Source organism: Carassius carassius, chromosome 9 (assembly GCF_963082965.1).
Source record: "Carassius carassius chromosome 9, fCarCar2.1, whole genome shotgun sequence".
NCBI classification, from domain to species: domain Eukaryota; kingdom Metazoa; phylum Chordata; class Actinopteri; order Cypriniformes; family Cyprinidae; genus Carassius; species Carassius carassius.
The window spans coordinates 27145909-27168971 of record NC_081763.1 but is presented as its reverse complement, the minus strand read 5'-3'; the positions used below and the strand labels follow the sequence as shown (position 1 = coordinate 27168971).

Below are 23063 nucleotides of genomic sequence, written 5' to 3'. Positions count from 1 at the left end.
GGTGCGCCCGCTCAGAGGGGGAGAAAGAGCCGCCGAGGAGGGCAGAAACACAAGAGAGGGGCAAGTCTTTCCACGATAGCGCCGCGGCTTGGGAACAAACCAACTGAGTGAAGTTGGCTGGAATGGAGCTGAGCGTTGCCATTCTGAGCAGTTTCGAATCGTCTACCTAAGCCGGGGCATTTCGCGCAGAGCCTGGGGGGCAGTTTGCGGTTGGTCCCGAGGGTTTGTGGAGCCCGTATGAATCTGTTGCTAGCAGCGCTCGAATGCTAGTTAGCCCCGTTGCTAAGCAGCTAGCCAACACTGCGAGTCAATTGTGTCGGAGATCTCGGAAATACGTGTAAAAAAGCGGTTACGCTCATCCGCAGCTCTCGGGATTGTTTTCCCCGTTGAGTTTTTGCTTTTTCCCAAGTGAGGGACGCTAATAAGCGAACTCTAGAGTTTCAATTTCGATTTATTGTCATCGGATAGTTTTTTCCCCCTTCTCTCTATTAGCTTGTTAGCTGCTCTGGTTGGTTTGGTCCATTTTGTCGGAGATTTCTACTGTAATAGCTGCCAGCGACAACAGCCCCTTGTTCTCGTATTTGTGGACATGAATGATTGTATCGCGGACTGAGAGTGGTTTAGAGAAGCGATACTTTGAGATGCCGCGCATGAGATACTTCATGTTTCCAGGGACGCTTTTAATTTCTTGTTAGACTGCTTTATGGGAGTGCTAGTGTGCAGGGTTTTGCTTTAGAGAACACTAGAATTAAAACAGTTTTTCTTCCCCACATGCGAACCGGTTGTCCGCCTTTATCCATCCACCGCGCGTTGTTTCGATGTGGTTAAAGCCCACATTTCAGTCGCAATCTCGTGGTTTTCTCATCTAGTGGTTCGCTCGGCTCCACGCTTGTATTCACGCCGTCAGTGGTAACTTACATGGTCGCTGAGACAGCGCGCTGAAACACGCTTTCATTGGTTTGCGGTGGGGAAACGGCGAGATTCAGCTCGAAGTATCATGGATGATCAGACCCGAATGCTGGCTGGCCTGGGCGGACTCGGTGGACTCTCGCAAGCCGACGTGGGTGACCCCGATTCGGTTCGGAAGCAGCAGTCCCTCGGTCAGCCGCAGCAAGACATTGGGGATATCCTCCAGCAGATCATGGCCATCACCGACGAGAGCCTCGACGAAGCCCAGGCGAGGTAAGACCTGTGTGAGGACGAGAACAGAAGTATGGAGGGGCACTCGAGAAAAACACTGTTTAATGCATACTTCATCAGCTCTGTGAGGGGAATCAGCAGCTATAGATCAAATCTACATCTCGTTATAAACAACGGCAACTCTGCGGCTGAAAATCACATGCGATAGAATGCATTGCACCTTATGCACATTGCATGTTACATTTATACAGTTACTAGGAAAAAAGAAAAATTCACGTAAAGGGGTAATTAATTAATCACATTTGTTTGGGCGTTCTTGCATCTTCCTTTTTCCAAGTTGTTAAAAGTTGGCGTTGCTGTATTAGTTTGTAGTTTTAATGAATCACTTTAGAGATATGCTGACATTAATAAGCATAAGTGCATTTACTATATAATCGGTTGGTGATTACATAATACAGGCTACTTAATGAACGATATTGTAATGAGGAAGTTAAACAGGGGTCCCTGTGGCTGAAATTGTCGACATCTTTTGTTACAAATATTTTCTTTGCCGACTTCTATTCAAATAATACACTATATATGCACCAAGCTGATAATAAGACTAGAATTATGCAAGTATTTTCCCCTCGCCTGGATTTGCTAAATGGGGCCAAAAAGGCTTTAGAGGTCAACCAATATGTTTGTTATCAGGAGCCCATGGGCTCTGTGAAGCCATTAGGTTTTAAGTGAGCGTCTGCCAGATTGAGGCCCCACTAGAAAAATGAATTGGATTAATGTGCTACCCCGTCATTAGCATAGATAATCAGTGCGCGCTTAATTAAGTAATCGCCGTCAAACAGCGTCTGATTTAAACTCGAGATGAATGCAGCCGACAGGTTTGACGACTTTCCCGCCTTTTCCCGCAGATTCTGCTCGCATACAGTCAGCATTTTTCTATTGATCGCGGTGAAATTGATCTCTTATGGCTAGCTAGTGACCTGCGATCTGTTGAAAGGTCAACTCGAGCTACCGATCCCGGACAAAAGCTGCCTTTAATGAGGGATCGTATGTGCGCGTATGTGTCATTAGCTTGTGATTTTCCACCAAGCCATTTGACCACCTGGTTCTCGTAATTAATTCACTGCTCTTTTACCCTCCTCCTCCTCTCTGGTGTTCATCCTTTTCATTGTGTGTTGGGCGCAATCAATTCTCCTATAATGTTTGCGCGTGTGCAGCTGTCCGCAAATCGAGTTTCTATTAATGAGTTGGAGGGTCGCAACACGGGAACTTATGTACGCAACCATATTGCTTTTATGTCTATATTGCATTTATTGTGTCAAAGAGTTGACTTTGTTTCACTTGTGCAAAATACCCATGAGTTGAATGTTGTGTTGGTCTATTTGAAAAGGTTTTTGAAGATGTTTGGATGAAGACAAGCTTTCTAAATAAGGAATTACTCATCCAAAAATGTACAATTCTTTCATTATTTTGCTATTTTCCAAGTCATGAAAGTGAATGGGGACTAATGCAGTCAAGCCCCAGAAGTGAATAAGTATAATTAAAATAATAGTCAATGTTAATTGTGACACACGTTAGGAATGACATCTAAAAAAAATAAAAACATATGCATAGACTGTAGAAATAAAACAATTCTGATTCAGTAATTTACTTTAAAATTTAATGTTTAATTCATTGTGTTTCTTGCCATTTCTTTGTAAATGTTTGTGAAATTGACCAATTTCTGAGTGAAAATTGTTTCTACACTTAATTACTTTTGGTGTAGAGTAGATATAAGAAAGGTTTAAAAATTGTTACATGGATAACTTTATGTAAGGTTATTGACAATTTGACAATGCAAAAGTTAGGCCCAAAAGAACTTCCAGTCGTTTAACATGAATCATTTTGTTCAACCAAGTTTTGAAGCCAGGGGAGTCTTACGTTTTTCAGAGTAAGAGTATTTTTGAGTATAAATATTTTCTTTGCCGATTTCTATTCAAATAATACACTAAAATACGACTATAATTATGCAAGTATTTTTCCCCTCCTCTGGATTTTCTAAATAGGGCCAAAAAGGCTTTAGAGGTCAACCAATATGTTTGTTATCAGTATTTTTTTTTTATTGCATGGATCATACCCAACAATAAAGATAACAAAATATATATTTTAAGAGCTAGATTGTGTATAAATCATTCTTCAAGGTGACCTATTACTACTTTTCCCCCTCCACTGTAGCTCACAAATCTAATTCGAACTTCTGCATCTTCAAACTGGCATGAAGATTTGTCACAGCATGTGTCATGTTAATGATGTAAAAACACTGTTGGTTCTTGTGTGTCACAATACTGATTGTAATATGGCAAGTTTGAATATGCAGAAATGAATTTAATTTGAGTGCTGCAGCAGAGGAAGCTTTGAGAAAAAGCAGTGTAAACATTGTTCAAGGCATCTCATTGACATAAGAGTAAGTGAATGAGAGAATTGACTTTTTTTCTTTGTTTTTTTTTGTTTTTTTGGTAAATGATTCCTTCAAGGATAATGCCATATATTGTTACTGATGGACGTAAATGCATTTTCTCTTTAGTCAATTCTTCTCTGTCAGTGATATTCAGCAGTTATTCTTTAGTTTAAGCCCTTGCCGCCTTCAGTTATGAAGCAAAAAACCCCTTCGGTGCTTCTGCACAGACCTGAAATAGTTCAGATACCTGAGAGAAATATGCATTATTATTTTGTCAAGTGTGGGATGGTTTTAGGGCAGAGAAAGCAGCTTCATTTGCAGAGTGAGGAGCTTTACTCCACTTTTTACAGGATTTCACCTAGTGTGGTCAGCATTCTTGGACACTACAATACATATTTCTCTTTTATAAACTGATTTCCTTTATTTGAGACTAATGAAATATGCACAGTTGTGGTATCTCATTAAATGGATCATAATGCCTCCTAAATTAATTAGTATAATGTGTCCCAAACCTGCATTATTTGCTGAGTGGAGGCACGTGCTTCCTTCAAAAAGGTGGTCCTGTCTGGATTGCTTTTTCATTGCATGTTAAAACAAATGAAATGCACAAGACTTCCTAACTAACTTTGGCCTGTTGATGTCCCTGCAAGTATTGTAGATAAGGTCAACCGAGTTGACAGACCAGATTACAACCTTTAGAAAAGAGCTAGTTAAATTAAGCATTTATATAACTAAATTACTTTGTCTTTTATGCATATGTCCTTATTCATTGAGTAAGCTCTTAATAGTTGTAGATTCGATCTCTCTAGGCAAGCGTTAGTCTGCTAAACATAAAAAAAAAAGAAAATCATGTAACTTGAGGTTTACTTATCACTTAGTAGGTACTGATTTGGTCTATTTCGACATCTCAAATATTTTTTTGGCAAAGTCAGACTTGTTCTGATTCCATACTCGAATGCAACAGTACTTGATTTCTGTTATTTTTTTCTTCTTCTCATGTTCTGCATTATTTACTGTGGGGGTCTCTGGTCCCAGTGTAAGGGGAGGATGGGGTGGGATGTTTTTGGGACGGTGGGAGCAGATGCCAGCGCTGTCTGAGCCTGCTGCCCTGAGCCTCTCACCCTGTTGCCCTGTGTCCAGATGCTGGCCAGAGGAGGCACCGGCGCAGTGGACCCCACAGAGAGAGGGGGAGCTGGGGGGGAGTACAGCAGGGTGTGCCCTGCCGCTCAACTTCCAGCACAGGTCAGTACAGGAGCGCATGAGTACCCCCCCCCCACTTCTCTCCCCCATCATCCCCTCCATGCTGATGACAAAGAGAAAAATGCACCCTCATACAGTTAAAAGACGCAGTCCAGTGTTTATGAAATATCTCCGTAAGGGCTAAACATTTAAATGAACCAAACTCAGACACATTTGAATAGACCAAATTGTGAATCAAGTGAAAAGGTTCTCATTTCATTCACATAGCCCTGGCTCTAAAAATGAAATATTATAATAATTTATAATGCGAGTTTGTCATTTATTAAATTAAATAGTATAAAATAAATATTTGAGATTTTTCGATTTCTTCAGTTATAAAGAAAAGCATCTCTGATTGACTTAAACCTTCATTTTCACAGAAAATTAAACTTAAACCTTTCAGTTTCTGTGTTAATTGTCAGTAGTTTACAAATATGCCCTCATTATCTCTAGAAATGAGAATATGTGACTTATCCCCTCTTTTGTTTCGTTGCATGTCATCATTCTCTTTGTATAATAGCCTGTAATGGGCTGAATATTTAGAATAATGTGCATGAAAAGATGCCCTAACCTCAAATTGCATTTTATAAGAGACAAACACCTCAGACTTAACATACATAACATAACATACTCAAACCACCTCATGATATGGTCTTCGTTGTAAAATAAATTTGAGTGTTCACTTAAAAGCAGCATATAGGAAAACTCACCCACTCTCAGGCTCTGAATCAAGACTGAAACTCTCTTAAGCACCACACAGACTTTATATAGTCATAACATTTATTACAAATAAAAAATAAACTCCCCTTGTCATTACATCCCAGTAAAAGTTTCAGTTGTGACAGCTTTTCATGATCATCCATCCATAAACATGAGTTTGGATTTCTGATTTGTAATGTCACTTGTTGTTCACTTGATGTTTTTGTATTTGTCTCATACAGCTCATATTTAATTAGTTTTCAAGGAAAAGAAAATAACCTACATTTAAGACTCAGCCACCCATTTTTTGCCATCTCATGTATTTAAATGTTTGTGCCTCTTGCATTGAATGCTACATACCTGAAATATTTGGGTGTGAGCATGACAAAACCAACAAAGAACATTTAAGCACCAAATTAAGTCTTGGCTAGAAGTAAATCTGAAGTTTGCTCGGCCTCTATCTCATGTTGGATGATAAACACGACAGCTGGAAGTAAGCAATGTGATAAGACAAGCTATCTAATCAACAGTAACCTATTCAGCATTACCCAAGCTAGTGCCGTTGCCCATTTCCAACAAAATTACCCAACGAGTTGCACTGTGTGTCATCAGCTTAAGGCCTCGTTCACCAAAAACAATCTTTTTTGGGGATTTCCCACGTTATCTGTTTGCCTTGGAGCAAAAGGGAAACATTTTAACTTTGTTTAGCTGTGGCGACTGCAGTGTTAGGCAGCGAGTTTTGTGGTGTTCAATTTAGGACTTACTATAAAAGATTATTCAGGCTAGTGCAGTGATTTGTAGCATCGAATTTCTTTGAAATGCAACACATTTTTTGATAGGTGATGCTAAAAATAGAAACCTTTTACAAGTGGCTGTATTTCACATGATTTCTGGCTTTATCAGTTTCGCGCTCAGGTGGCATTTTAATCCCAGCTGCTAGCTGAACAGCTTTAACAAGTACCCCTCTATTATTGGCATTTGTTAAGGGTTAACAATGCTCCTGGAAAGCATGCTTCATCTGCTCTCTAATACAGTAGCACTGAAATCTGGCTGCGTGTAGATAAGCTTTCCATGCATCAGAGCTTACCGAGCCTGGAAATAAAGTTTGCTGATGGGAGACTGCCCTGAAATGATCGATGATTGGATTTAGCACATATGATTCTGGCTTTGAGAAGAATGTTTCCCCTGCGAGACAGAGGGTCCTCACTTGTTTTGATATTCTCCAGAGCTGCTCAATAAATTAAGCACATTCAGGGTGTAAAAAGGGCTGGATAATACCATTAAAGGGTGGAATGCTTTTCCCTGAAGACAAATGAGGACCATGTGTCAGTTACTCATTTAGCTGGGGTGAGCTGAGACTACTGCTGTATCTTCTCAATCTACAGACACTGAGCTTTTTAAAAGACTCAAGTCTTAGTGTGTCCATTACATCTTGATTGATTCTGGAGGAGATGTTTGCACCTGTGATTGTAATCATAGTCAGCAAAGAATGTTAAAGGTTGTTGGTATGTCTTCAATAACCATAAATCCTCTGGTTTGTTTGGCAGCCAAATGTTAAATCTTTAAATTGGGACTTGAAGAATAAATTATTAAGGATGCTCTAAAAATAGCATGACCGTATGTCCTCTTTTTCCTGGACCTGTCCTGGCTGGCATTTCTATGTTGCCTAAAATGTCCAGGTTTTGGCTTTGTTTTCCTATTGACATACTCTATAGTCCTTATGCATTTTATGTAAGCGTATTTGCATTGCTTTGCTTTGACCGATCTCTGTAGATCCCACCTTCTATCAATTATGTACAGCACCCGCACGCTATTGGTCAAACTTCCTTTCAGTCATTAACATTAGCAAGTATGAAAACAATAAGAAAACGAGGCCAAAATCTGTACATGTCTGTCTAAAAATAGAATTTTAAATACAATTTTGTTAGTATTTTGAAATAAATTGTCTATATAGCAGAATCTATGATTATAGATAATAAAATTTAAGCATGGTGAATGAGATGAGCACTTCTTTTGCGGCTAATTCTAAAACCCTAAGCACAAAATGATTTTGTATAAAAGATGCGTTTGTGTATGTTTTCTGTTGATTGTGGCAGCAGTAATTAATCAAATGATTATGAAATGATGTAGAAGAGAATTATATCTATTAAGATATGTGCAGCAGACAGGCCTACTTTCTGCGTTTTAAAGAGATGTGGTAAACTGTGCCAGATTGCATTAGTCTGCTGCTTCCTTCAGAACTGACCCACTGCACTTTGCAAATTGCATTCAGCACATATTTTGTGGGAGCATTTGTGCTATGATCTTATTTGAATAATTTCTTTAGTCATTCGGGCACTGAAATAACATGTATGGAAAGTATGTAAATTATTGGCACTATCAGAGGCTTTGAATTTCCCTTTACATGTTTACTTCTCATCGACTAGGCTGTTATTGTCAAATTTGGAAACTGACAGAAGGGCACTTTGTTAACTGGGCACAGTGTTCGACAGATGCCAGTAAATTTGAAATGGCCAATTAGCGGTCGATATGTTGGTCTTTGACTGTTTGAAATGAAACCTAATCAGAGTGTCTCTAACATTTTCCTTTTCCCTTACAGAAAACACGCACTGAACTGCCACAGGATGAAGCCGGCTCTCTTCAGTGTTTTATGTGAGATCAAAGAAAAAACTGGTAAGTCAGAACTTCTGTGCGGGTTTGTGTCTTAAAGCCGCACTCCCACATTGCGAATAGATCTTTTTCATTACTTCGTATTGATTCTGCATTGACCATATGCAGTGAGAGGTGTTTAATAATCATCAGACTGAATGTATTGTGTCCCTGTGCTCTTTTTTGTTTTGTTTTGCATCAGTAGCATTTCTCAGGGCTTTCCATGTGTCTTATTGTATAGCCCAATGCAATCATTAAGTGTCATAGCAATGGCTTCAGTGTTTACGTCGTGGAATCTCACTTGAATTAATTTCGAAGCTTTGAACTAGCAACAAGTGTATTTGCTTTAGTCTCATTGCTTTAGAGTAGTCTTGTCAAAAGACCCGGTACTTCGGTACCAAGTCGGTACTAAAATTTTTTAAATGTGACGGTACCAGGTTTATTTAAGTACCGGTAGTACCGAGGTCCCGTTCAAACCCGGTTCAGCGCTATGATTTCCGCGAAGCAGAAAACGAGGACGGAATCTCAAAATCCAGTCATGAAAATGAAACTTACATTTTAATATGGACAGTCATGGAATTTGTCAAAGTTAGCATAAATTAATCAAATCAAATCTCCATATGGACCATTATCTGTAAATTTTAAGCCACAAAAGTTGTTTGAAATATGAATCCGTGTTCTGCGCGTCTCTGTGTGAATTAATGAATGGCAGAGACGTGCGGGATTGTTTACTACATAGACTGAAGTGCATGACGCTTGCATTAATTTCAGCATCTGAGCTTCAGAGTTATCTCTCCATCAAGCGATCTGAACTTTTCAGTTCATCTCAATGGACGCACAGCGCACCTGTATTTGATGCTCTGTAAACTCTTTGTGAAGGTGCACGACTCACCGTCGCTTTACTGATAGCGCTGTTTCTCACACATGCAAAGAGAGAGAGAGTGAGAGTCTTACCACGCTGAATCGACACGCTATATGTAAACTATTCTTTGTTGTCTTCTGTAAATAAAATGGAGTTCATTTAGAATTATTCATAATCATTTTCGAACAAGCAGAAGACATACCGGTTTCTCCGGTAGTGGGCGGAGCTAATGCGCAAATGGCAATTTCATTGGCTGGCGCTGATCTAGTACCGTCCCTATTTTGATTTCAGCAAATCAGTTTGACCGAACGCAGACAACGTGATTAATATTCATGAACCCAGCAGCTCATCAATTCATAGTGCATTGTATATACATTAGTATGATAGTAGAATTAGTAGTAGGATTATCTTTTAATAATAATTAATATGATCTATTACTATTTTTTTTACAGAAACCCTCAATGGCCAAAAATATCTTAAGCATCACCACCAGTCTTAAGTTTAGTTAAAATGACAAATATGCATTCATTAGGCCTAAAAGTTAATTTTTACATAAAGGCATTGTGCTAGAAATATTACTATTATTTAGTAAAATGTATGTGATACTGCTACTACTGTTGAAAAAATTTATAAAACTTTATTTTTTAAAGAAATAAATCACAATATTTCTGCCATGTTTTAATTTTAATAGCAAATCCCCTTTATTTACCAAAAATAAAATGTGTTTAAATTTCATAAATTAAAAGAAAAATTAAATTTGGGTGAAACTTGTTTACTGTTTTTATAATTATATAACTTGTAGAAAAACTTTAAACACAATTCTAAAAAAGTATAAAGAATGGCATTGGTTTTATTGTTAGTGTTAAAAAGTTATATTTTTTTAATTAGCATATTTTTGTGTTTTGCTTTGGTACCGAAATTGGTACCGAGAACCGTGGATTTTCACTGGTATCGGTACCGAATACTGAAATTTTGTTACCGTGACAACACTACTTAAGAGGTTACATTTCTCATTGTGAACCCCGTCCACGCAAACCATCCTGCTCCAAACAGCTAACGGCTTCCGCACCTTAACTTGAAGATCCACAGAAGCCCCTTTCACACTGCCATTCCGGCAAATACACGGGTAAAGTGTTCCGGCAATTGTTCCCGGGTCGCTAGATTTTGCACTTTCACACTGCCAGTGATTACCTGGGATATGTGCGTGCTTTCACACACAACCCGTAAAGATCCCTTAACGACACGTGACATCAGGGCGTGACGTGTAATGTAAGAGTCGAAAACGTTAGGCACGTTATACTTTCACTGAAGCAAGCGAACGATCTCGCCGTCAGCGTGGAAAGTGAGGAACTAACTGATCTCTGCTTCATTACAGTTTGCACATATTTTTTCATCGCGAACGTTGATCTTCCTTCAAAACAGCCGGTAAAAGAGTCGCGCGATAACGCACGTCATCCCTTCGACACTGCATTAGATCTGGCTTTTGTTCACACACCGCTCGTCCCGGGTTGAACACGGCAATGTTACTAGGTCCCCGACCCGGGTTCAATGCCGGAATCAATCCCGGGACGTGGTTGCTTTTACACAGAAGGCGACCCGGCAATGTTCCGGCAATATGCCGGGTCCGACGTGCAGTGTGAAAGGGGCTAGAGTGGTCAGTTTTCTGACAGATCTGCAGCATTCTCCCCTCAAAAAGAGAGGCTGACAAATGATTAAATATTTATGGAGGTGTTGGCGTTGTCTTTGTGCCTTGGTTTCTCTCGTTTCTTTCCTGTCATATCCTGCAGCTTGAATCCATCTCAGCTTCTGTAACAAGCATGCTCATGTGGAATTACAGTGCAAAAATGATGTGCAGCGGTCTGTTTGTGGCAATCTGTCAATAACCCAGTCTTACTTTCCTATAATTGGATGCAAGTAAAGGGTAGGCTAGAGGAATGGGTATTGGGGGTTGTCCCTGTTGCCAAGGCAACCTGCTGTCTTATTTACCTAATGTCATTCACTTTGATTTTCACATTTAGCCTGCCAGTGGAGAAAGGGCCGGGGAGAAATGCAGCACTAAATGGAAGGTGTTGTCGGCGGTGCAGACAGGCGAAGTTAATGGTCAGAATTTTACCATACATCACTTCGGTTATCGCCAAACTTAATCTACAATCCGTGTTTTACCCTGAAGACTTCGGCGTAAACGAGCTGATTTACTAGATGACAGGAGCGAGGCCATTACTGTCTGATCTGAGCTGCGGTTTTGCTCTTAAAGCCTGTTTATGGTAGATTCATTGTGACAAAATGCATTTTTTGGACCAAAACTAAAATTCTTTGTATTTGCAATAAATAGTATTTGGGAATTCGAAAACACAATATATTTTATTATATGTATTTGATTATTTTCAAGTATAGAATTTATAATGATATATATAAAATAGTATAATATAAAACATGAACAAATATAAAATATTTATTACATTTATTTTTAAAATAATCAGTTTTTTATGTTTATTTTTGTTAACTGTTTTACATTTATCCCAGTGCTGTACAAAATAATCTTGTTACTAATCTTTCTTGCTACTCAATGGCAATACTTAAGATTTAGTTTTCAAATGGAGTACTTAAAAATGTGCAATGTAATGGTAAAAAAATTATAATAATTCAATTGAATTAAGCAATGTAAAACATTTGGGAAAATACAAAACATTCGGAAAGTCACAGAGATGTATGTCCTGGAAGAATTGGCAGCTGTTGTGTAAACATATAAAAATCTTGGTCACTGCACACACACACAAAAAAATAGAATAAATGTTAAGTAGAATGTGAACCTGGATTCTATTTTCTCTTATCAGTGAGAAAAATCAGTCTAGCATTTGAATATAAACAACGGATCTGCATGCTGGAGTTTGCAGAGATGTTTTGTTTTGCTTGAAAATCTGCTCGGGCTTTGTCTGAACAGGCCTCGGCTCTGAGTGGAGTTGTGTGGTGGATGATGTCCATCATTGTGATCAGCACGTCCCCCACCTCCTTCTCAGCTCCATACATACATACATATATATAAATATACCTGCACTGCCTCTCTCCAAGACTCCCGCTGCTTTTATCTCCTGCCTCTGGAATGTGAATTAAAGAAGGCAGCCTCCTCTACTGCACATGATTGTAGTGCTGATCAGTAGTCTTTACATCTGTTTTTCACAGTCTCGGTGTGTCTGCCTCTGTCTCACTCTCTCTCTCTCATACACCGAACAGCAGGGATAAAAGCGTGCTGGAGCTCAGGCCTTTCCATGGTATTGCGGTCTTGTCCTCTCCTCCTCCTCCCTCCTGATGCCTTGCTTCCATTCTTGAAAGAGAAGTCTTGCTCTGAACTCGGGGCTTTGATATGGTAATAGAGGTGGAGGGGAGGGTTAGGGAAGAGTGGGGGAGGGGCATTGAATTCCTCGGAGTGCTGCTGCAGTTGGGAAGATTGTTTTTTATTAAGGAAATGTTCTGCTCAAAAGTCACTCTAACCACCCCCCTCGCATTTCCCCATCTGTTTAACAGTGTTTTAAATGTAAGATTTGTTAATTAATCTCCTTAGAATCACATAAAGAGAGAGATGATGTTTCCGAGCCAATTGTCTCTTCGGTCTTGACCCTCCCCCATCGACTTAAAACGGTTGCAGCAAGTTGATTCTCACCCTTTTCAGCACCGGGACTTTTGTTCTGGCTGCCCAGCGCATCACCGAAGTCATGTGCTTTTTTTCACTTTCTGTTTTTCTGTTTTTGAATTTAAAATGAAGCGCAGCCAATATTATTATAGCTAATTGACGATTTGGGGTTAAAATGCAACTCGGCGATCACAGTGGAAATCAGAGTTTCCAATGGTTCGGTTACAAATTTTTGTTGAACAATTTAAAACAAGAAACGTTAGGTAAACTTAAAACGGAAATACATTATTAATATACAATTAGCAATATTTAAGATTCGGCACTATTTCTGACGTTGATCATGTGAACTTCCACTGAAGCACAAGATGCTCTTTGGATTATTCACAAGATATTGCGTATAACATGAGGTTTCACACACATTTATGGAGAATACAAATGCATTTTGTAATTCCCGGCTAATTTTACAATTCCACTTTTCACTCAAATTGTTAAAAGTCTAAAATATATATTTTTAAAAAGTTCAGAATGTAAGCATTTTAACTAGTGATCTCAGATTGTATGTTTAACGGGAAAAGTGTATATTTTTTGTGCTGTGGCCGGGACACCTTTTATTCCTCTTTGGAATTTTTATACTCTTAAGCTTTTCTTGCAGATCATTTACAAAATGCTGTTATTTTTAAAGGAACAAATGTTTAATGTAATCTCTCAATAAATATGATGCCATAAAAACAGCATGTTCAGTAACTTAAGTAAGAAATTAAAAATGTATTTAAAAAAAACTGGGCACCAAATATATCTTTCTGTTCATAGAGCTTAAAATCTTGAATCCTGAATTTGTGTTTCAGAAGGTTTTCTGGTTCACTCTCTTGGCTCTTCTATAGCTGTTAACTCCCTTGCTAATAGCTCAAAATAGTGAAGTCATGTGATGTTTGAAGTGTACCTACCTGAAGAACCGGCCAAGTCAACTTTACTCCTAGTGCATTTCTGCTATTAAAATCCCAGAAATAAATAAATGATTTGGCAGTACTAAGAACGCCATGGCCTCAGATAAACCTAGTGATGCATGAATTAAATATGAATTAGATTTTTTTAATGTCTGAACTTGTTTTCATATGCTTAATGGTTTATAAAACCACATTGAGTAGGCTTTAAAAGGACAAAGTGTCCAGTGTCATCTTGTCCTGGACTGCATTTCCAGTATCTTTCCAGTTTCCACAAAATAATCCTGTCTGGTCTCTTGTAGTACTAGTAATTTTTAATTATTAGCAAGAACTAAAGAGTGGTCAAAAATACTGTAAATTTCAAAATCCAGCTGGCCACCATTCAGACATATAAACTGGCCTAACTGTAGCTAGTGGTGTTTTAACACATTGTTTTACATGATGCATGGTTTGTCCGGTGAAGGTTTGTTAAGATTGGCTTGATATCGGTATTTTATCCAGACAGTTTAAGTAGCAAGTCATTCAAAGTGCTCAAACAGTTTGGCACCAACAAATGGCTTTCCAAGTATTGGAAAACCTCAGCTAATGACGCTATCACCTACACGTTGTGTAAAATTTCTAGATGGTTTCCATGTAGATGGAAAACAAGCTCAAATCCTTGTTTATGACCAACCTGTATGAACTACATGACTCCGGTTTCACAGTCTGGCTGGTCAAAGACCTCATTAAGGTTTTTTAATTATCATTCATTTTTGAAAGACCTTAATTTGAACCCTCTTGTAAAATTTTATGAGTTGTTGGATATCTCAGACTCGTTTTACGAGGCAGAGCCTGAAGGCCTTTGAGTAAAGGAGCCAGCTGAGTGTGAGACTTTTTACAACTTAAATAAACTGCAATATAGATGAACTCAGCCTAACAGTTACTCGAACAGACCAAACATTTATGCAGCGTGACTAATGCGTTCAACCTGGCTTCAGAAAAAAATTGCAAAAATTACCATTCTGAACATGCCGCATACAGCATCCACGCATGTAAAAGCAGCCCCCCGAACATCATCATTTGGTAGGGGCCCTATTTCATTCGCCATTTCTTGTGTGGCGCTCTGTCACTCAATCAGTTTTTCTCTCCTCTGTTCCAGGAGTGAGAAAGATAGAGTGTGAAGGGAGGAGAGGGGGGAGAGAGAGACAGCGATAGAGAGAGATTGATGAGGCAGTAAGAGCAGCAGTAATTACTCTGTGTCCATTCCCCACGCCGGATTGGCAGACGGCTAATATCACACAGACCCCTGGCCCTGACAGTTGCCCCCCTTCCCCCCATCACAAGGTCCAGAATGGTTGGGGGAGAGCGTCACCCCGATGCTCGTCTTCATCCTAATGCTGTGTGGGCTGAGCATCTTTACTCTCATTACGCTGTTCCTTGAGGAATCGAGCCTTTTCTCAGGACTGGACGAGCGAAATTGCATGGTGCATTCTTGAATGCAAGGAAACGTTTAAAAAAAAAAACCACCCAGGCCCTTTGAGTTGATAGGCCAAGTACTTCCTCTTTACAAATCGCCTAATTTATTGGAAAATGCCATTTAAAGATGACGGGAAATCTCAATTGGCCCTATTTACTAAATGATGGTGTCTAGTTCTATTGTGTACAATTCATCAGTATGTGATGCACTCATTTCATCAAAATGTAATTATTTTATGCTTTGCATGCGCTTGCAGCAGCATTTCTGCGGATGTAACCAAGGCTGTGATGACGGGGGAAAATATTAACCATTAGCATTATACAGCAGTGGTTCTCAACCTTTTTTGACTCCAAGACCCTCCATTTTTCACAACAATATTCAAAAGTCCCATGAATTTTCCAGTATTTTGTGATTTAACTGGATAAGAATATTTTTTTTAGTCACAATTTCTAATATATACAGTTATAAATAAATAAATAAATATATATATATATATATATATATATATATATATATATACACACACACACACACACACATAAGATTATATATTTTTTATTATATATAGAAAGACTTAAATAATTTAAGTTGTTTATGTAATAATTTAAGTGTGTATGTGTATGTATATGTATATCTATATGTACATATATTTTTATTTTTGTATCATTTTATAATTCATCTTGAGGCCCCTGTTGGAGAAGCACTGCTCATTTTAAATCACAGAACTTTTGTTTGTCATTTAGCACAAAACCATCATGACCACATTTAACCATATTAAATAAAAATGTTGCGTCCTTATTTGTGAATAGCATGTAGACACATTTATCTGTCACTAACTGAATATTTAGGAGCAGAGTTCATTTCAGTAGAATATGGTTTTCGCTCTCTTAAACACCCTCATTTTGTGTCTACAGAACAGGATTAAGAACTCGAAAGAAGAGCGACAACCGTATCTAGCTGCGGTGTGTGTCAAAACTCGTGGAGATGGAGGTCTAGGGAGCCGTGTTTGAAAGAAACCCATGTCTCTTTAATTAAAGATATGTAAATGTGGCCTCAGCTGGATTACTTTAGCTGGCATGGCTTTGGTGGGATGGGAGAGAGTCAGAACCCAACACCTAATCCAGACTAATTAAGGATTAATTACAATTGATGGGGGCCTTCAATCCCTGTGTGGAGGTCCTCACTGCAGTCTGTGACTAATCTAGAGCGCTGGAGAGGGGATTTGAGCAGGGGTGATCTGTCAGTTTGCTCCGAGCTCCTCTCACACTAAGCTTCTCTTGAGGGAAGGAGTTTTAAGTTTCTACGCATGCCATTTGAATTGAGGCATTGGTCTTTTGTTAAACTACAATAATCTGTTTGTCTCACACAAAGGTGTTAATGCAAACCCATTCTATAATGAAGGTTAAGATGGACACACGGATAGTTAATGGTGGTTGCTAATACTCAAACATAAGGTTAGGGATTTGAACAAACCCTCTTACCTCAAGTATTTATCTTCGACAAATAATGCGTCCTGAACCAGTTGCACTACAGACTTAAATGTTAGCTGGCAAGAAGTGTGATATTACTTTTGTGAGAGGTGTAACGTAATATTTTTTAAAAATGGATGGAAAAAAAATGCGTTGGGATTTTAATATTATAAAAGTAGTATCATGTTCTCCGAGGCTGCAGTTATTTGATAAAAAATAAATAATAAAATATATATCTTTTTTTTCAAAATAAAATAACAGTTTTTTATTTGAATATATTTTTAAATGTAATTCATTTCTGTGACGCAAAGCTGAATTTTCAGTGTCATATATTCCTTCAAAAATCATTCAGATTCCGATCCTAATATGCTGATTTGATATTCATTAAACATTTCTTATTATCAATGTTGAAAAGAGTTATGCTGCTTCACATTTTTGTGGAAGTCTAGACGCAGTTTTTTTCTTTAATTCTTTAATAAAAATTTTGATTTCAAACTCTGTTCTTTTGAACTGTCTTTACTTTTTGACCATTTTAATGTGTCCTTGTTGAATAAAAGTGTTAATTTGTAAAAAAAATAATAATAATAAATAAATAATAATAATTCTTACTGACCCCAAATGTTGATTGTTAGTGTAAATTGACAAAGAGGCCATATTTAAGGCCCAAACTATCATTAAGACATGGAGATTATCTCTTTAGCCTTGGGCCAGTAAGCAACCATCTAAAATACCTTTGCAATTACATAAACAACATGCATGAAACTGCTCCGAACACCTTAGCAACTGCACAGCAACATCCAGGCAACCAACCACAACATTCTATCAGAGGAAGGGCAACTTTTGAAACATTTTGAATTGAAGGTGGGAGACATTCTCCAACATTTAGCAGTGGTTCTCATGCAACCATCTGGCTAGCGTCATCACCTATTCTTGATTCTCCTTCTCACTTCCAACATTTCCTGTACTCTTTACTCTCCTATAAATAATAAAAAAAGGCCAAAAATAACATTCAAAATGTAGTTTTACGATTGCATGAAGAGCACAATGTGATGCAGTGGAAGCTTCAGAGCTGCAGCTGTGGTCCTCTTGTCTTTTTACTTGAACATGCTGTGCCATTCACCTGTACACAATGCATTTCTCTCTCTCTCTCTCTCTCTCTCTCTCTCGCTCTCTCTCTCTCTCTCTCTCTAAGCTGCAGTGGGCTAAGGTTAGTTTACACACCCCCTCAGTGCATCCAGCCACCACTCTCCCCGGCCCTGTTTGCCTCTGTCATATTTCTCATTCGCTCGTTATAAATGGGAGCCACTTCTCTGATCTATTGCTTAATTGCCACCTAATTTGCATAACAGTGCAAATTAACGACCTCTCAAATGAGCGTTCATTTTTCACAAGGTCTTTAGGAGCTCCTTAAGAGGCGGTGCTAATTAGCACAGGAGGCAGCTGCGTTGATGAGCCGGGGAGCGGGCGAGAGGGAGGCGTGTCGGTAGGATGTATCGCCACGGCAACAGCCTTCTTCCTCCTCTTCTTCCCAGAGTGAAGTCATCCACAGAGGCTCCTTTTGTCCTCGACGCTCTGTTTCACCTGACCGCACCGAGCTGGCAGAGGTGGGATGGTGTGTGTTCTCACCTGCATGATCTTGTTTGACCGGTCCCTGCGTGCCGAGTGAAGCCTGTTGTACCATTGCTTGGGTCTATGAAATGCTAGTTCAGTTAATTAAGAGCTGATAAATGACAAGTTGGAGCAAACGGCATGTTTGCCTAAGGTAGGAGTGCTATTCACACCCTAATCGTATCCTCCTTTGTCGACGCTGACCAATGGCTACTCCTCACAGGGTGTGGACGGGTCTGTGTGCGCATGTCAGCAGCCGAGCCACCAGGTGTGTGCCGCTGGGCGCCGGTAAAGAGTCCCCGCAGACACTGCTTAACCTGAGCTGCTTACAACAGGAACTTATTGGTGGATTTTGCAGCTTTATACCACCCTGGCACTCGCTCAAGAAGCCCTCCTCTTGTAGTTTCTCCTGAGAAACTAAATGCAAAACCCACTAAATCTACTGGTTCTAACGTTCTCTACTAGCATTCTCTACAATGTCATCAGCGTTTTCTTGGTTTCTCGGTTTGACCGTCTCTTCTCTCATGTGTTGTAATTTCCTGACTAAGCTTTACAGATTTTGGCAATTGTCTCTGAACCAATAACTCTTGTAGCTTTACCAGCACCGTGTACTCCAGGGGTCCCCAAACTCGATCCTGGAGGGCCACTGTCCTGCAAAGTTTAGCTCCCACCCTAATTAAACACACCTGAACCAGTTAATCAAGGTCTTACTAGGCATACTAGAAACATCCAGGCAGGTGTGTTGAGACAAGTTGAAGCTAAACTCTGCAGGACACCGGCCCTCCAGGACTGAGTTTGGAGACCTCTAGTGTACTGGCTGCTGGTAAGCCTGTTTTTTATTCATCACTGATTCTTTGTCTGAATTTAACACTCGTTTTGGTTTCTAGTTTTTATGAAGCCAACACCGCTGCAGGTTTTCTTAAGAACTAGCATCTGGATCTGCAGTTGGACTGCAACTAATGCCGAGTTCACACTGTTTGATTTTTAGCCTGATTTTTCACTCGCCTACAGGTTTTGCGAAATCGCAGATAAATGCCAAAAATAGGAGGCAAATGGGATGCCTACAAAATATTTGGCATGCTTAATATCTGGAGCTGTCACCGATTCACAATCAAGCTATGTGCAGTGATTTCTGACTGAAAACTATATTGGCGATGACCTAAAGCCAATGAGAGACCAAGATACAGGGCAGAGGGAAGTTTGGGGAGGAGTTATAGAGCAGAATATAAATATTTTAATAGATATATGAACAGTTATATCATACAGAAACAATCACGAACATTTGCTTGACCAGCCATATCAGCATAAGAACACCCAATCACTGTTCCCTGCATCTCCCTCCTGCATAATGTTTTTCTTTTTCTCCTTGTAGCTGGAAATCAGCTCACAGACAATTTGCAGGCTAAATATGTATTTATTTATTTATTTTTAATAATTCAGTCTCGCTCGAGAAATACGTCTGACGCACGCTGGTTCTTGAGTTATTTCCTTATCATTTTTCGCGTGTGTTGTTGTTGGATTTTTTTTTTACCTATAGTTTGCGGACCAGACAGAGCTGTCTGCGATTCTTCCTATTGTGAAGTCATGCAATGTGAAACCCCCTGTCGTCGATCCATCTTGCAATGTGAATACAGCAGCAACTGAATGCTATCCCAGATAGTCACGCAGTGTGAAAACAACGCCGATCCGACAAGTTTGAAAATCATGCAGTGTGAACTTGGCATTACATTTTAATGTGCATAAAAGACTGTTTCCTCAGAGTTCACAACAGGAATGGCCAGTGTTAGTAAAAAATAGCATGTTTCGTATCTGTGCATTTTTATAAAACTTTTAGAAATATGCTGTAGTGAGTTCAGTTCAATAAAGAGGAAGGAGACCGGGGTCGGCGTACGGGGCTCGTGGGATATTTTATTTAAACTCTAATAATACAAAAATAAACAAACGCGGCATGTGCGCGCACTTCACAGTCTCTTTCGGCATTCCACTTTGGCAATCTTCGTTTCTCGCGCTCGGCTGCTCTCCAGCTCGTCACTCCCACGAGTCCCCGTTTCTCTCGTCCTCCGCCGGCTTAAATGCCGGTTCCCCACGCCAATCACTGTAACGAGACCCAGGTGTTAATTGTCTTTCACCTGATCCACTTACCACCGCTCGTCTCATCACTCGCTCTCCCGTTGCAGACTCCGCTAAACCACGCCTCCCCCCCACATATGCTTTGATCAAACTCAAGAAATTCATAATAAATGAACAGAGTGCTTAACAAAATCAAGATGTGAGGTTTTGTTTGTGTTCACTGATTTCTGTCGAATGGTTTTATGAAATGTCTTCAGCAAGCCAACCAATACCACAAAACCTCACAGAAGTCATTGTCTATACTTAACTGATGTTTGTGCCACTAAAACTGTCTCACTTCCTGAAGGATGATGTCATGATGGCTTTTGTCAGTGAACTGCGATATTACAAAAGTTAATAGAAAAATGATATTGAGGATGCAGAATAAATGTTTGCGGTCTAAGGTAAGTTTGCTGTCAGTAATCATTTTGAAAGAAGTCTTAAATATTCACCAGGGCTACATTTATTTGATACACCAAAAAAAACCACACACAGTAAAACAGTAATATTATGAAATATTATTACTATTTAAAATAGATGTTTTCTATTGTAATGTTTTCTATTTGTAGCATCATAAATGTGTTTACTGTCACTTTGGATCATCTTAACGCGACAATCTTTGCTGAATAAAAGTGTTTATTTCTTCTCTTTCAAAAACGGTAGTGTAAATTACTGACATCAATTAAAACAATGTTTCCCAAAACCACATAGTTTTTTTTTTTTTAATATATATAGGAGATAATTATGAAGAAACACCAGGAATATTTAGTATTTAAACAAGATATATTAAGGGTGTGTGTGATGGGGTCAAAAGTAGGAATGGCCCTCGTATTTCACTTCGACTGTAATGGCACTGCAGTAGTTTTTGTTTTGAAGATAAATTCCCTTTATTTACATCCCACTTAGCTCTCAGGTTAGCATGTTTGTTTGCGTCCATGTGGGCGTGCTTTTCAGCGTGCACAGATCCCTCCCCCGACGCGTTCGCTTCCCTCCTTTTGATTTATTGGCTGTTGCGGTCAGAGCGTTGTCATTTCATAAGTGTCGCCCCACACTCGTTTGCAGCCCACCGCGATCATCTTCAACTCTTCCTTTGGCGTTCTCTTGTTCGAGCTCTCCCTGCCCCCTCTATTTTTCCATCTCTGTCTGCTCTCCTCCTCGTAGTTTTATCTCCTCCTTTGACTCCCTTTTGCTGCTTTCCCCCCACAATTCTCCTCTTTTCTCTTCTTACCTTCTCTTCCCCCCTTCTGTTCCCTCGCGCTCTCCCAGTGAAAGGCTGAGAATACCCAAGGGAGCTGATGCAATTAAAATGCTAATCCTGTCTGTCTACAGAGAGAGGTAGAGGGGGGCTGACAGCATGAGGGATTGCGGCTCACATGGAGAACTCGACTGAAATGGAGAACAGAGGATGGGGGGAGGTGGCTGGGGGCACAGAGAGAAAAGGAGGCGGGGTATGACGGGAGAGCAGCCCAAGCCAAAGGAGGAGGGAGGGTGAACAAACCAGAGAAAAAGACAGACGAGGCCAGAGCCTCGAACACAGCCGTGATGGACTGCTTCTCCAGTAATGCACAGAAAATGGCAGCATTAATGTACTGCTTCCAGCAGCGAACACAATACCTTTGTGTGCGCTTAACATATCACCTGTGCCTTACCTGCGCCACGTTCTTGTGCCTGATTATGTATGCGGTCAAACCCAGTCGGGCGCTTTGAATATTTCATACCGCTCTGTCCACTAATGGCTGGATGGCTGCTGGCTTTTTCTACTCGGCCCTCGCATTTCCCGTCTGCACGTATTCACCAATCCTTCACAAATGAGGGAATACCTCACCATGAGGAGTATGTGCGTTTGCGTCGATCATTCATAAATTTAATGGAAGGATATTAGTGCAACTTGGACAGATGCACCGCATTAAAATGTACATTATCTCATTAGCATGGTGGTGTGTTTGTATAAATGAAGTGTGCTAATTGAAAGATTTAACAGGCTGGCTTTATTAATCTTCTTAAAGACATACAAACATTGAGATGCAGTGGCTTTTCTGGCTAATATGTTGGGGATTCAGAATGTAGCTGTAAGCGTTTACCACAAAGCTATTATAAAATGTACCCAGCCGTAGCCGTATCGCCACTTTATTCATGGCTACATTATTAGGGTTTTCAAAATCAAGGCTCATAAATTGAAATATAAAGGGGTGTTAGAAATTTAAAGGAGTCCTTATCTAGTGCCAAGTTATTTGTGTAATTATCAGTCATCACGGCTTAATTGAGATAATTAGGCTAAAGAAAAGGCTGTGTGCTTGAGGGATTGGGCTGGAGGCAGAGCTTTTAATGGATATTGTTGGTGATACTCTTTGGGGAGGTGGTGCATTTCACTCTATTGATTGTGGGGCTGTGGTCGTAAAAACAACAACCCTCCCCTCAACCAACATACTACACACATACACGATGAGTCTGGGTCACAATTCAGGAAAACAGAGGTGCGTTTAGAGTTTAGGCCAGACACATGCTTTACACAAGTGCGCGTTGCAAGCATATGTTCTTTTGTAACTGTGACACTAACGATGTCAGATGAAATGTACAATAAAAATGTGTGACATTCAGTTAGCTAGCTGTAAACATGTCAAGAGTCTAATGAGCTTTCTCAGCAATTGTTAATGTGTCGCTCTGCCTTGAAGATAGTTGATGTGAAAGGGAAAACTGAGCGACAGAGCACTATAGCACCCCTTGTGGTAATGCTGAGAATGCTTTACAGAAATGTAAATCATTATTATTTAATAATTTAAATTAATTTAAAGCTAGAATGAATTAGACCGGTTTAAAGCTTTTAATAGA

General features: G+C 39.6%; 1 protein-coding gene across 3 annotated transcripts in view; it reads left to right on the top strand.

The window, feature by feature from the left end:
* LOC132149462 (pre-B-cell leukemia transcription factor 1-like) overlaps positions 1-23063 on the top strand; it is a 34900-nt gene that overhangs the window by 34 nt on the left and 11803 nt on the right. For 2 of the 3 annotated variants that reach the window (XM_059558724.1, XM_059558721.1), the window contains exons 1-3: positions 1-1182; positions 4715-4816; positions 8112-8185. The exon at positions 1-1182 is cut by the window's left edge. In XM_059558724.1, coding sequence (XP_059414707.1) covers positions 998-1182; positions 4715-4816; positions 8112-8185 — 361 coding nt within the window. In that variant the 5' untranslated portion in view covers positions 1-997. The remainder of the gene's footprint in view (positions 1183-4714; positions 4817-8111; positions 8186-23063) is intronic. The other variant, XM_059558722.1, reaches the window with a different exon arrangement.